Source organism: Protomyctophum bolini (assembly GCF_963924005.1).
Source record: "Protomyctophum bolini genome assembly, chromosome: 14".
Taxonomy (NCBI): domain Eukaryota; kingdom Metazoa; phylum Chordata; class Actinopteri; order Myctophiformes; family Myctophidae; genus Protomyctophum; species Protomyctophum bolini.
The window spans coordinates 19,501,302-19,514,981 of record NC_137875.1 but is presented as its reverse complement, the minus strand read 5'-3'; the positions used below and the strand labels follow the sequence as shown (position 1 = coordinate 19,514,981).

At 43.0% G+C, this 13,680-nt stretch overlaps 4 protein-coding genes across 4 annotated transcripts; all 4 read right to left on the bottom strand.

Annotated features, from left to right (window-relative positions):
• Positions 1-725: 725 nt before the first annotated feature.
• nanp (N-acetylneuraminic acid phosphatase) lies at positions 726-1,936 on the bottom strand. Its single transcript, XM_080782596.1, has one exon. It carries the CDS (start codon positions 1,596-1,598, stop codon positions 855-857), a length of 744 nt encoding a protein of 247 aa, XP_080638722.1. The 5' UTR covers positions 1,599-1,936; the 3' UTR covers positions 726-854.
• A 2,418-nt stretch (positions 1,937-4,354) lies between these two features.
• LOC308328790 (ubiquitin carboxyl-terminal hydrolase 2-like) lies at positions 4,355-5,671 on the bottom strand (the record flags this gene model as incomplete). The annotated part of the gene is made up of 1 exon (XM_080782900.1): positions 4,355-5,671. One exon carries the CDS (start codon positions 5,669-5,671, stop codon positions 4,355-4,357), a length of 1,317 nt encoding a protein of 438 aa, XP_080639026.1.
• Positions 5,672-7,572: 1,901 nt separating this feature from the next.
• LOC308328788 (phosphatidylinositol transfer protein beta isoform-like) lies at positions 7,573-8,382 on the bottom strand (the record flags this gene model as incomplete). Its single annotated transcript, XM_080782898.1, has 1 exon — positions 7,573-8,382. The coding sequence occupies one exon, from the start codon at positions 8,380-8,382 to the stop codon at positions 7,573-7,575; it is 810 nt and encodes a 269-aa protein (XP_080639024.1).
• A 2,791-nt stretch (positions 8,383-11,173) lies between these two features.
• Positions 11,174-11,965, bottom strand: LOC308328787 (phosphatidylinositol transfer protein beta isoform-like; the record flags this gene model as incomplete). The annotated part of the gene is made up of 1 exon (XM_080782897.1): positions 11,174-11,965. The coding sequence occupies one exon, from the start codon at positions 11,963-11,965 to the stop codon at positions 11,174-11,176; it is 792 nt and encodes a 263-aa protein (XP_080639023.1).
• Positions 11,966-13,680: the final 1,715 nt, after the last annotated feature.

The window sequence follows — 13,680 nt, the reverse complement described above, 5'->3', positions numbered from 1 at the left end:
TCTTTGGGTTCTTTGTAATTCACTGACTCTTGAACACAAATGCACCTTGACAGGCCCTGTTGTCAATCAATCAAGTCACCTATTAATGACAGATGCCAAAAAGAGGCTTTTTGTGAATTTTGATTATTAATATATGCTTTTTATAGGCCTATTTTAATTATACTTTCTTTATGGCCATGTCATGTGGTCTACATGCACAGCCTTTGTGATCTACTGGTAGATCACGATCTACCTTTTGGGCACCCCTGGACTATAGACTATATCTGCTGTTATTTGAACTGCCTTATTCCATTACCATTTCTTCTAACCATGCACCGTATATATTTTACTCTACTGATATCATATCAGGAATATCTGACATAGCATATCTGACCCGTTTTCTATTCTTCTTGAAAAGTGCAAATGAGGGGAGCTTGTATGAAAATTAGTTTCACCCACTTAGTCTTACACCTGTAAACCAGTGAAGAAAGGCACCCCTCACTTCGCACAATTGTGAAGTTTACACACTAAACCTCTTTGTCGAAAATAGCCGATCTACAAGATCACAACACCAGTGCAAGGCGTTGTGAGTTTGCAGATGGCAGAGCTTGTAGATCTGCCTTTTTTTTGGGAATGGTCCACTCAGAAAAGGGATGCTATTCAAGGGATGGTTAAGTGGTCAATGTAAAACAACAGCGCACCCTGACTGTTGGTACCCTAAACATACGGATAGACAGACCCACCACTCAAAAACAAACCGTTTATATCACACAAAGATTTGGCAGCCAGATTATTCTATTTTATAACCCATGATTCGGGTAAAACACCATCATATTCATATGATCATCATCGACTGCTTGATACGCTAGCTTCAGTCACTCTCTGGCCTCAAAGTCTGACAGAATATTGGGTAAGTCTAAAACGGTTGTGATGGTATAGTCTGGCTTGACAGCACAGTCAGGTGGGAAGCCTCCCTTGTTGTTGATCCAAACTGTGGCTCGGACCCCTGCGTTGAAGCCACCCTGGATGTCCGTGTCCAGGGAATCTCCAACCATGACACAGTCCTGCGGCTCAACTCCTAGCAGCGTGAAGCAGTGTGTGAAGATGGAGACACAAGGTTTCTCCTCGGCATGCTCTCCTCCCACCACAATGGCATCGAATAACTCCTCGCATCCCACTGCCACCACCTTCTCCCGTTGTGTCCGAGTTTCCCCGTTGGTCAGCAGAAGCAGTTTGTACCTGGACCCGAGTTCCTTCAGCAGGCCGAGTATTTCAGTTGATAGACCGAGTTGCTCCAGGCGACTGCGTTTCCACAGGTAGTAGCACTCGCTGGCCAAGGAGGATGAGGGACAACTGCCTGCATTTGACTGAATGCTTTCCTCCCAGTGGCCCACTCGCACCTCATCTATGGATTTGCCATCAGTGGGATCAAACCTCTCACGAAGAAGCTCCTCTTTGAACGTGTCACAAATTTGACTGATGGCGGTGTCACCGTGGCCAACAAGCGTGGTCTTCAAAAGTCGGCTCACCTTTTGTATTGCTATTCGACCTGCGGCTGCTGTATCGATGAGTGTGTTGTCCAAATCAAACAATATCGCCCTGACAGGTTTATATTCCATTTTTACATGAGCTTATACAGAAGTATTTAAATGCGGAATTAATTAATGTGATCGGGCGGTGTTTCTTAAGTTTCAACCAAATCATACCTCAGTGGTGGTGGTATGAGTCGGAGTCCTTGTGTGAGTTGTCTCGCACATTTGCTTCCTTGTTTACCTTCTCTCTGTCTACTTTGACTGTGATCTTGCAGTTGCGCGTCGCCCCGTTCCATTGGTTTATTTGTTTTAAAAGCTCAACTCCGTTTGTGTTTTTCTCTCTGTTTTCACCGTGGGTGAACCGCGTGAACTACCTCCCTATAACTACTAACAAGTATGTATTTTACTACATATTGATTTAATGACATCATCCACATGTCTAAACCAAACCGCTACCACGTGACGCTCACGCTGACGACAGTCGAAAATTGTGTTATGGGAGTTGTAGTACAGGGGGTAGAATCTACTCTATGGGTAGAATGGAGGGGGTGCAATGGTGCATGTTACGTTTCTCCACTAGAGGGCGCCATAGGTTCAACTAAGTGAATTTACCTTGACATTTGAGTTGGGGTAATCACTAATATCATCTTTCCATGCTTGGCTGTAATCTGTTGGCTGCCAGTGCCATGTTTGTTTAAAGTGCTCTAAACAAGCATTAAGAATCACACTCATGTGAAGTGAGAGGCACCCATTGTCTTACATCGTTATTTACTAGGCCTAAGTACTGTAACTCGTAACTAAAGATGTCAAATAATTGTAGTGAAGTAAAAAGTAAATACAAAAAAATTGCCTCTGATTTGTTGTGGACTTAAGTATACAGCACTTGAGTAAAGGTACGGTATTTCAACAGCCATTGAATCAAGAAAGGAAAATGTTATTTTCTATTAATTATAGAAAATCTAGAGATGAGCAGTCATTCAGGGATTCAATTCAAATGCATCTTCAATAACAAAATAACAGGGAATAAAAATAACCACCAAATAATTGTGGAAATCACTAAACCAGCTAGGATGCAATCACAAACTCAAGACAAAATCATGAATCTGGATATTGGTAGCCTCGCTACTGATATTCTTTGTTTTCAAAAGGAAAAAAAATCACACTTGTCTTGTGTGAAGTGACTAAGTGAGGCACCTCACTTCTTTAAACACATATACTCTATTGTTTGTTTAACATATGGGTTGGTGAACCAATAGGGAGCCGGTGTCGGTTCCAGCACTAGTTTGAATCTGCTCCTCTATATGCCTTGAAAAGCTCTCGGGATTTCCAGCTAGGATATCGGAAGAAGGGCCGGATTAATCCTTTGTGGTGTTATTTACCAACTGAAAGGAATTCAGACTTCTTTCAAAGAGGTAGCCCTCAAACTGTCTAATAGTCTCATTTCCTCCCGGGAAGTAATCCCTTAAAGCTGCTATATATAAGCAATAATATGTCAACATTTTATCGACCTTTTTATTTTTTTATTTTTTGGTATTCAGACAGCCAGCAATTGTCTCTGTGACACATCTAGGGGCCACAATCTGCATTCAAAGATTTTCCTAGAAGCTTTGTCATTGGTCGATTTGCCTGTCTGCTTCCTGATTGGTTATTCATTGCGAGTTTTTTACCAATGACAAAGCTTCTAGGAAAATCTTTAAATGCAGATTAGGCCCGTAGATGTGTCACAGAGACTATACATTTGTTTTGGGAGCGTTCTACCCATTGCTGGCTGTCTGAATACCAAAAAAATAAAAAGGTAATTAAAATGTTGTATTATTGCTTATAGCAGCTTTAAAGGGACATGTTACCGCTGGAAGAAACTGCAGTCACTCATTGTTAATAGTATTTGTAGTAGATAACAGTAGCACAATTTGAAATTTGCACCCTATGGCCAGAAAGATAATGAAGTCTGTGTGTTTGACTACATTGCTGAATTCCTACAATGACCATAATGTTTACAATATTTCAATGGCATCATGACTAAAATATCTAAAAACACACATTACATTATAAAGACCACAGGAAAGTGTTTCTTTGTGTCCTAATCATAATTAAAATAAGATCTGATGCCCACTGCCCATGTATGGATGTATCTGTCAGTGCTTGAACCTTTAATTAATATGCCCATATATGGAGATTGTTGATATCATCAGTAATGCACAGTCCATATCTGGGCCTAACTGAATTGGGAACTCCTTATATGGTTATGGCTGAGTCATCATAGTGACGTGCTCAGAGCATTTAAGCCCTATTGCCTATTTTATACTTTGGCTATTCAAAAATACTGCATTGTGAGCTTGTATATTTGGCTATTATTGGCGGATTCTAAAATATAATGAATACGTTTACCTTCCATATAAGTATATTTTGATACCAACACATATACATATACTTATACTAAAGTATTTTTTTGAATACAGGCCTTTACTTGTATTTGAACATTGTGGTATTACTTCTTTTAGTGAGGTTAAAAAAAAAGTTGTCTACCACCACTGGAGTTAGATGTGTAATCACTCTCAATAAGAACACACAAAGGTCTCAACTTGCAGTCAGTCCTGTTCAAAACTCTACCAATTCATAATGGTCAATATAAACATCCGTTTACTGAATTCCTCTTCTATATAACCGTTACTCATACATCATACAGTAAATCACAAGGCATGGCTGCAAAAGCAAGAGATCTCTCAAAATAAAAACTAATACGCCAGCATCAGGAATGAACATTTCGTTCCTGATGGAGATACATTTCGAGAGATCTCTTTCTTCCGCAGCCATGTCTTGTGATTTATGTTGTATGGGTATCATCACTCTCCATCTCCATCCATTATTCTATCTATCTGACTTTGCGCCAATGGAGGCCCACGTCCGCGGGAGGAGGCCATTTCATAGAACAGCACATAGGCCTCGAAACTGCACACCTGCTTGCACAATACTCTAGCCGTTACTCTGGAGTCATCGAAAGTGTACCATTGTCCTGAGGCAGGGTTGCGGCAGTAGGCTGTATAGTGACCGTTGTTTCTGGTGGTGCCCGAGTGGGTGGACACTGCATGTAGATTGTACACTACTTCATCTATGCTGCATGCAGAGGCAAACTCCCGCAGATCAAGGTTTTGTACAGGGAAGCTGACAAAAGTTTTCAGCTTGCTGCTTGTCGTTCTGCGGCCCCCGGAGAACCGTTTCAGGTGAAGTACTAATATCTTGGGGAATTTCTGTACTGTGAACTTTTTAGAGCAGCTACTCTTGGCTTTACAGTTGGAGCATGTTGGCTTCTCATCCCCATCGAGGACGTCCTCGTTGGTGAAGAGCCGCACGCAGTCCATCAGGCTGACCATAGAACCCTCTGCGATGGGTAGAGAGAGAGTCCAAAAGGGGTCAAAGACGGTGGCGCAGAAACCACATTTGCTGCAGGTCAGGGAGCTCTTCAGTTGGCCCGCAAAAAGGTCAACTATCTTACTGTTCTCTCTCTCAAGGTATTTACTCCACATCTTCTTCCCTTTCTCCTCATCTGGCAGGTGGTCAAAGTCCTCTGCATCGCTGGCATTTGGTCCGACTGTGACCCTGTTGACCTCGTTGTGCAGCCCGTCCAGAAGGTAATGAAGAAACTCATGTGCATCGTGTTGGTTGAGTCCCTCAAATATGGGGGCAAATTTCTTGAACTGAACTTTGAACTCGAAGGGGCTAACAACCTTGCTGCTGCTGCATGACGTCCACATGGTTTGTATCAGCTTGGCAAATTCATTCATAAGGACTGTGTTGTTGTTGTTGATGCTGCTGCTGTTAAGGTCTCTGTTGTAGGAGTTGTCCATGCAGTAGTCCTGTAGGCTCTGTGTGTTACTGAGACACTGCAGGATGCTGTTCATGAAACAAGTATTTCCCAGGTTCCTTAACCCCACCAATCCCTGGGCACTGTTTGAGTGTACGGAGTCCTTGGTGGGGGAGGTGGACTGGGCTGAGGCAGAGAAAAAAGGGTATGGTTGGTAGCGGGCACAACTCCGCCTTAGCGCTGGGATAGATCTGACCGGTTGGCCCGTCTTGGTGTGCCTCCGAGGCCGAGGGTATGACTTCTGCATGGAACGACCATAGCTAAATCCGTTGTGGAGTGATCCGAGGAGGCTAGACATAGTTCTATAGACGGAATGAGAGCAACAAGTGTTGTAGATTAAAGATATGTCTACCTTTCATAGGCTGCCTGAGCTCTGGTCTGACATCACACACAACACAAACCGTTGCCATTGGTATATCCTGAATTTGGCATATTGTATGCCACTAGTCACCGCCCTCTAAAATGAATTTACTATTTTGAAAATCTGTGTGTGTCAATGTGTGGTGTATCTGTCCTTTGCGTATCTTGAGGACAATTATATACCGGTATTAGCATAAACTCACGGACCTGTGATGTATACTTCCTTTTTGAGGGGCGCTATAGCCACTCCTATGTCCAGCTTTTAGTGTGTGCAAACACAAACATTGCGTATAACACAAACATTGAAGACAAAGGTTAGGACGCAAATTCTGATTTGGCCGGAATGAGATGATGTATGATGCTACAATGATTCACACGGATGTGATTTTTACATTAAAATATTGGTTAATGAGAGGATGGGGCCAATTAGCCAGCTGGCGCCCAGACCAAGGCTCTGACTCAGACATAACCATAAACAAACACAATATGGTTGTCCATATATGGATCTCCAGTTGTTCAGAACAGCCGATCCGATGGATATGCCCATATATTACAGAGATCTCCATACAGTATATGGGCATAAAAGAGACACAAACAGACAGACATGTACAATGTCTAATCCAGTCGCTGCCCGCACAGAGTACAAAACTCTGATGCTGGCATTCAAAGCAACCAAAGGTTTGGCTCCCCCATATCTTGCAAGTCTGATTGCACCCTACAAACTGATCTGATCAGGTCAGATCAGCCAAGCTGGAACCTTCGCTAAAAACGCCGGGACAACGCTCCACACGTCCCAAACTCTTCTCCCTTCTGGCTCCAAAACTATGGAATGCACTTCCCATTGCAACCAGAACTGCAGACTCACTACAGGCATAGGCTCAACTTGTGTAACTTAAATAGCACTTTATGTAGACATAACACTATATAATGTATTACAATTTACAATTTAGGCATTTAGCAGACGCTCTTAATCCAGAGCGACTTACATTAAGTATGTATACACTTATAGTTTCATTAGATATTCCACTGTTAGGTACTTAGGTTCTTAACTTACGTATGATTCATGATGACTCTTTTTATGTATTTGATGTATTACCATGTTTTTCTTTGTTCTTGCTTACTGTAAATCGCTCTGGATTAAGAGTGTCTGCTAAATGCCTAAATTGTATACAGACTCAGAGTCAATATTGGTCGGATGGGCGGTGCAACGTAAATTGGGGAAAGGTTTCAGCGCATCTGAGCACCGTTGATTATACATTTTTGAGGGGCGCCAGCCCCTCCGATTTCCAGCTTTCCGGGTTTGTGTGAACACAAACATTGGCTTGTGATTGGCTGATCACCCCATAGCGATTATTTTATTGGCTGAGCAAAGTACATATTGAAGTGAGGTCAGAAAAGTGAAGACGAAAAATTGTGATTGGCCAGAATGAGATGATGTATGATGATAAGAGCGCCCCTCACTTCACACGGGTGTGAGTTTTGTATAAAAAGTTAAATATTTCAAAAATGTTGGAAAAAAAATGTATGAAGGCACTTCCCCTTGACCTACTGGCAGCATGCCCAAGACATTTGGCACTGATTATTCTGGGGTTTGAGAGATTAGCCCTGGACAAACACTCCAGTGAAAGGAAGTGGCTGATGACTTCATGGATTTCTGAGGGGAGTGAGGACACATGCTCATTTGCAACCTCCCTAATGATCCAAGCCAGCCAGATTTTGATCCCCCTTTTATCCCTATTTTGGTTGTGCGGACTGCGGATCAAAATCTGCAAAGTAAGTGTATTTCCATCTGAAATGTAGTGGGGTAATACTTCCACCACAGCAAGCAGGTCAGTTTCATTAGTCAGTGAAACCCATGCCCCTGTATTCACCATTCTTCCTGATCTCATCCAGCTCCCTCTTAGTTTCATCCTCCAGAAGTCGTATATCATCCATGGACAGGTCGATCCATTTGTCAATCCAGCAAAACAGTTGTCTATGAAAGACGGTAAACATGCGCTTTTCTTGCTTCTGTATATAGTTCTCCACCTTAGTTTGAAATCCACGCCATTTGAAGTGGACTGTGACTAGCTTATAGGCACACATATGAGGACGACTGGGGTCGCTTTCAACTTCTTTCTTCCAGTCAGGTCCCAGGGGGCTTCTCCCTGTCTTCTCAGACTGGAATATAGCAGGATCCGTATCAGGGTCGTAGTCCCCTGTTGATACCTGATTTCTGTCAGCAATGTTGATGTGAACAACTTCAGCTTTCTTCCATTCCTTTGCATCTAATCCGTGAACATTGTCCTCCTCTCCCATATCAGGCTTGTGCATTGTCTCAATCTTAATTAAAAAGTTGTCCTTCATGTACTCATTTGTAATAATGGTCCGGCAATTAGGGTACGCATTCCAGGCCTCCTCGTGGCAAATAAGAGAACCTCTTGGTGCAACCATAGTGATTAATTTAGGCAATTTACAATTCATGTGGTAGATCTTGTGTGTGTACTGTCCTGACTCGCCATCTTTGTCATAGGGCTCGTTGACCAACACTTCCACGCCTTGTCCTGCGCCTGTCTCTTGCTTACTTGCCTCTGCGATCGCGTATAGCTGGCCCACCCGGTACTCCTCCACCGAAATGGGTAAGACGATTCGAAATTCCCTAACGAGCATGGTGACTTGTGGAATGGTGGTATGCAGAACAGTGTAAATACAACACCTCTCAACTTGACAGCCGTTGAGACAAGAAAACTATAGTTCTACAGAATATCTAGCTACGCGTCTAATGGTATCATCACCCTCCAACACCTTATAGGCTGACCAAGCTCTGATCTAACATCACACACAACACAAACCATTGTCTAACAATGCCAATTTTTGCAGGGGTGTCCTGAATTTGAAATGGTATGTCCTCCAAACAGAGATGCCTGTGTGTTGACCGGCCCCTACCACCGGTTTGGTTGTTGTACTAGCAGTAACTATGTACTGTAGTATGGCTAAAATGGACAATGATAAGATTGTTGCCCCTCCTATGCCCAGCTTTGTGCATCTGTGTGTACCCCATAGTGATGATTAGATTGGCTGCATGTGATGTATGATCATAAGAATGCCCCTCACTTCACACAAGTGTGATTTATTTTTGAGGGGTGCTAAATTGCTAACCCCTCTTATGTTTATATATATATATATATATATATATATATATATATATATATATAGCTCATGGCCCACCAAAGAGGGTCCATTTGGTTACTGTTAAATATTATAAGTCATTACTTGCACAAGCAGAGCGTGCAAGTCATGTTTCTTGTCCGGTGCTCCGATGCGTATGTCCCGTGGCTGCGTATGACGTAATGATTCATTTGTGCTTGATATGGCATTGGTGTCAGATTACGTACATGTATTGTATACATAGGGGCATTACCTTTAATCCACCCGACACTGAAACATATCATTATTAAGTCACCATCAAGAGCCAGTTATACCATGACATCATACGCAGCCACGGCATACGCATAAAACGACCCAAGTAACCACAGTATACTGCTAATCAATTTACAAATGACATATACATATACCGTATATTACCAAATAGTAATAGAGGACTGGCGTCATAGACTGGCCACATGAAGCCACACCATTAATTGGACCCAGTCTGGTTAAACCCAGAATTGAACTTTAAGAATGCCAGTTAAATAAATGGCAACCCAAGAAAAAATTATATTCTCCATTGAACAGAATACAATTACAATGTTTCTAATAAGCAATTGGCATTGAAGAGCAAAAGTTTTAAAATTTGGGCACTAAGGTAATGTCTACTGAAAATGGGGCTTTAAATATTTTAAAACGCTCAAAATATACGTGTAAAAAATGTGTGGAGGTATTCTACTATATATACTCTCTGTACTCTGATATATCAGCTCGAGAGTGATTCTAGCTCTGCCCCTGGTCAGGTGAAAATGAGCAGCTATCCATGTTCCTTGGGTTCTAGGTTCCACGTTTACAACCCTAACCTCAAGGTAAGCGGGGACCATAGAACCCAGGGAACATAGGGGATGACACCACTTTGAGTATAGGTGAGACACGTGGTTGTCTATACCTTCCGTAGTCCAAACCGTAGGGGTTGTTAGTTGTTACAGTCGAAACCAACCTCACTGACTTAACAGCTTAAACCTTCTATATTCTTAGTCAAACGGACCTGAGTTACAATTTTGGATGAATGTCGCATAGGCATAAATTATCACTCACATCCATTGGCATCAGAAATGAGGAAATGGAATGGAAAGGGAGACAGGAACCGGTGGGAGAAACAGATCTTGATAAGTGGGGATGGATCAGTCACACCCTGAGGAAACCGGCAGCTAGTACTACATGCCAGGCAGGCCCTGACTTGGAGCCCCCAGGCAGGCCCTGACTTGGAGCCCCCAGGCAGGCCCTGACTTGGAGCCCCCAGGCAGGCCCTGACTTGGAACCCCCAGGCAGGGTGAAGCGGAAGATAGGGCGGCCTAAAGAACACCTTGAGGCGAGACACTGAGGTGGAGCTGAAGAGACGGGGAACCAGCTGGAGAGAGGCAGAAAAGACAGCCCAAAGCTGTGTTGGATGGAGATGAGTCACCATCCATTGGCTGTTCAACTAATCTGTGATGGCTTGAAGGTAAATGAGGGCAGTGCCTAATAACTTGCCATTAATAACATAACATAATACAGGTTCCAGTTGGGGGATGCCAGGCGGATTCATGCATGCAGAGAAGCAACAGTACAGGAGAGAATAGCATTTAGAAAGAGAACGTTTCCACCATTGTAAGTAATAGCTGAAAACCTTATAAGATATGGCACCACCTGTTGGCAGTCGCTCGTTCTAAATTGGTACTGCACTACTGCACAACAGGTACTTTAATTGTAACTAACTACCATACTAAAAAAGACAATTCAAACTTAACCGCAAAAAAACGTAAAAAAACATTGACAATCATCATATTAAAGTTACAAATGCAGTACCGGTTTGTCAGCAGGTGCTACGACGTCAGTACCCATGTCAGAGTACCCGGAGGCCAGTTTATGATGTCATCAGTCACGTTTGACACCAACTAGGGAGATTTCGGGATCTCCGTATAGACACACACATCTCCAGATACCGGTATTTAAAGAGAATATAGTAATAGCATAACAGTAAGGGCTGTTGTTGGCCTGGTTGGTAATACTTCTGAGGCTGGGTTTGCTCAGAAGCCAAACCCAGCCTCATTCGTTCATCCTATACTGTAAAGCTTAAACTGGAGCTAATTTCAAGTGTATCAGAATTGAGTATGGATTTGCTTGTGTTCAGTGCATATTGACTGGGTAGATCTGGTATTGGTATATGGTGATCCAGATATGCTGGGTTGATGTATCAGGGCACACAGCTCATCTCACCAGAACCACATGCATTAGTGTATGTCGTGTATGTAGTGTACTAAGCAGGTTAGTATCACTTTTCACCGATAACCTCGCCTGTGTCACAGTTCTCCATAATCTTCAGGTCATTCTTAATTTCATCCTCCAGGCGACATACTTCATCCATCGTCAGGTCGATCCAATGGTCAATCCAGCAAAACAGCTGTCTATGGAAGAGGGTAATGATTTTTTTTTCTTGCGCCTGTATATATTCCTCCGTCTTACTCTGGAAACCACGAAACTTGAACAGGACCTTGACTAGCTTATAGATACACATATGAGGACAATTCATGTCATTGAGTTCATTCTTCCAGTCACGTCCGAGGGGCCCTCTTCCTGTCTTCTCCGATTCGAATATGGCGGGATCCGCTTCAGGGTTGTAGTCTACTTTCTGTAATTGACTTCTGTCAGCAATGTTGATGTGAACAACTTCAACTTTACTCCATTCCTCTTCGTCTAATCCGTGAACATTGTCCTCCTCTCCCATGTCAGGCTTGTGCCGTGTCTCAATCATGATGAAAAAGTTGTCCTTCATGTAATCATTTGTAATAATGGTCCGGCAATAAGGGTACGCATTCCAGGCCTCCTCCTGGAAAAGGGTTGATTTAGGACAAATCCAAGTAAACCATTTTGGCAAGTTGTTAAGGTGATACTTCTTGTGTGTGTACTGTCCGCTCACCCCATCTTTATTATAGGACTCATTAGACAACACTTCCACCTCCACCTCCCCTCCAATCTTACTAGCCAATGCAGTTGAGTAGCGATGGCCCACCTGGAATTCTGACATTGAAACAGGGAGGATGATTCGATATTCTTTAATGATCATGCTGACTGTTTACAGTCTAAACAACATGCAGAACAGTATACGCCCAACTCTCTTTCAAGTTGACAGTCATTAACGGAAAACGTCAGTGTTCAGGATAGTTGCCTCGAACTGTAGGTCTTGCTCTCTGTCTAGAGGCATCTGCAGCATATATATTTGACTGGGTTCTATGCTGACGTCACACAAACAGTTACCTAATAACGCCATGGACATTGTATGCCCACGGCTAGTAATACACTAGTGATATATACTGTGATATTGGCCACATGTTATGACGACACCAGCAGCCACACAAAGTCAGAAAAACGTAGTGAAGGAGGTTCTCTTCAATGCGGTGCATTTTATTGCAACTGTAGGTCGCAGATTACTAAGAAAACCTGCAAAACCTGCCCGTCCGTCCGTCCGTCAGGTCTCCCTACACTCAAACCTGTAATCAAACCCTGTACACTCAAGACACACTATATGGACAGTACAGAATTCATTCCATTATGTTGATCCGACCAAAGCTCCAGCCCAGCAGTCTTCCATCACCCAGGCGGATGCGTGCACGCGACCTCGCCCTTTAGGGTGTCTTACTTGTTTATTGAGTGGTAGCCTACTAACTGCTAAAACATTAAATATGGCTTACATGTTGTGGCCAGAAACGTGTTGTGATTTCTTTTTTTGTAAATTATTGCTCTATTTGCTACGGCATCACAAAAGTATCAAAAGTAGCAGATGTGCTGCTTTGCATGTATCTCTTTATGTCATACAAATCTTATAATAATACACTTGACTTGAGGGACTGAATCTGCTTACTCCACTGCACTGCTGATTGATTGATTGAAATGGAAATTGCGGAAATGGAAATTGCGGAAATTGCGGAAATGGTAATTGCGGAAATTGCGGAAATGGTGGAAATGGAAATTGAGGAAATTGAGGAAATGGAAATTGCGGAAATTGCGGAAATGGAAATTGCTAAAATTGCGGAAATGGTAATTGCGGAAATTGCGGAAATTGCTCTTCACTTATAGCTATCTATTTTCAGGTAGATTGTTTTATTTTACTCAGTCAGCCATATCACTACTCATTTTTTTTCATGAAAAAGGTCATAGCTGGGTAATCTATTTTCAGGCAAATTGTGTTTATTGTATTTTATTTTACTCAGCCATAACAATTTATTTTCTGTTAACCAACTTGCTGGCTGGCAGGCAGGCAGACAGCTACTAATAGACAGGCAGACAGACAGACAGCTACTCATGGAGAATTGGACAGGCAGGCAGTCAGACAGCTACTCATAGACAGGCAGACAGACAGCTACTCATGGAGAATTGGACAGGCAGGCAGACAGCTACTCATGGACAATTGGACAGGCAGGAAGGCAGACAGCTACTCATAGACAGACAGACAGCTACTCATGGACAATTGGACAGGCAGGAAGGCAGACAGCTACTCATAGACAGACAGACAGCTACTCATAGACAATTGGGCAGGCAGGCAGACAGCTACTCATAGACAGACAGACAGCTACTCATGGACAATTGGACAGGCAGGAAGGCAGACAGCTACTCATAGACAGGCAGACAGACAGCTACTCATGGACAATTAGGCAGGCAGGCAGACAGCTACTCATAGACAGGCAGACAGACAGCTACTCATGGACAATTAGGCAGGCAGGCAGACAGCTACTCAGACAGGCAGACAGACAGCTACTCATGGACAATTGGACAGGCAGGCAG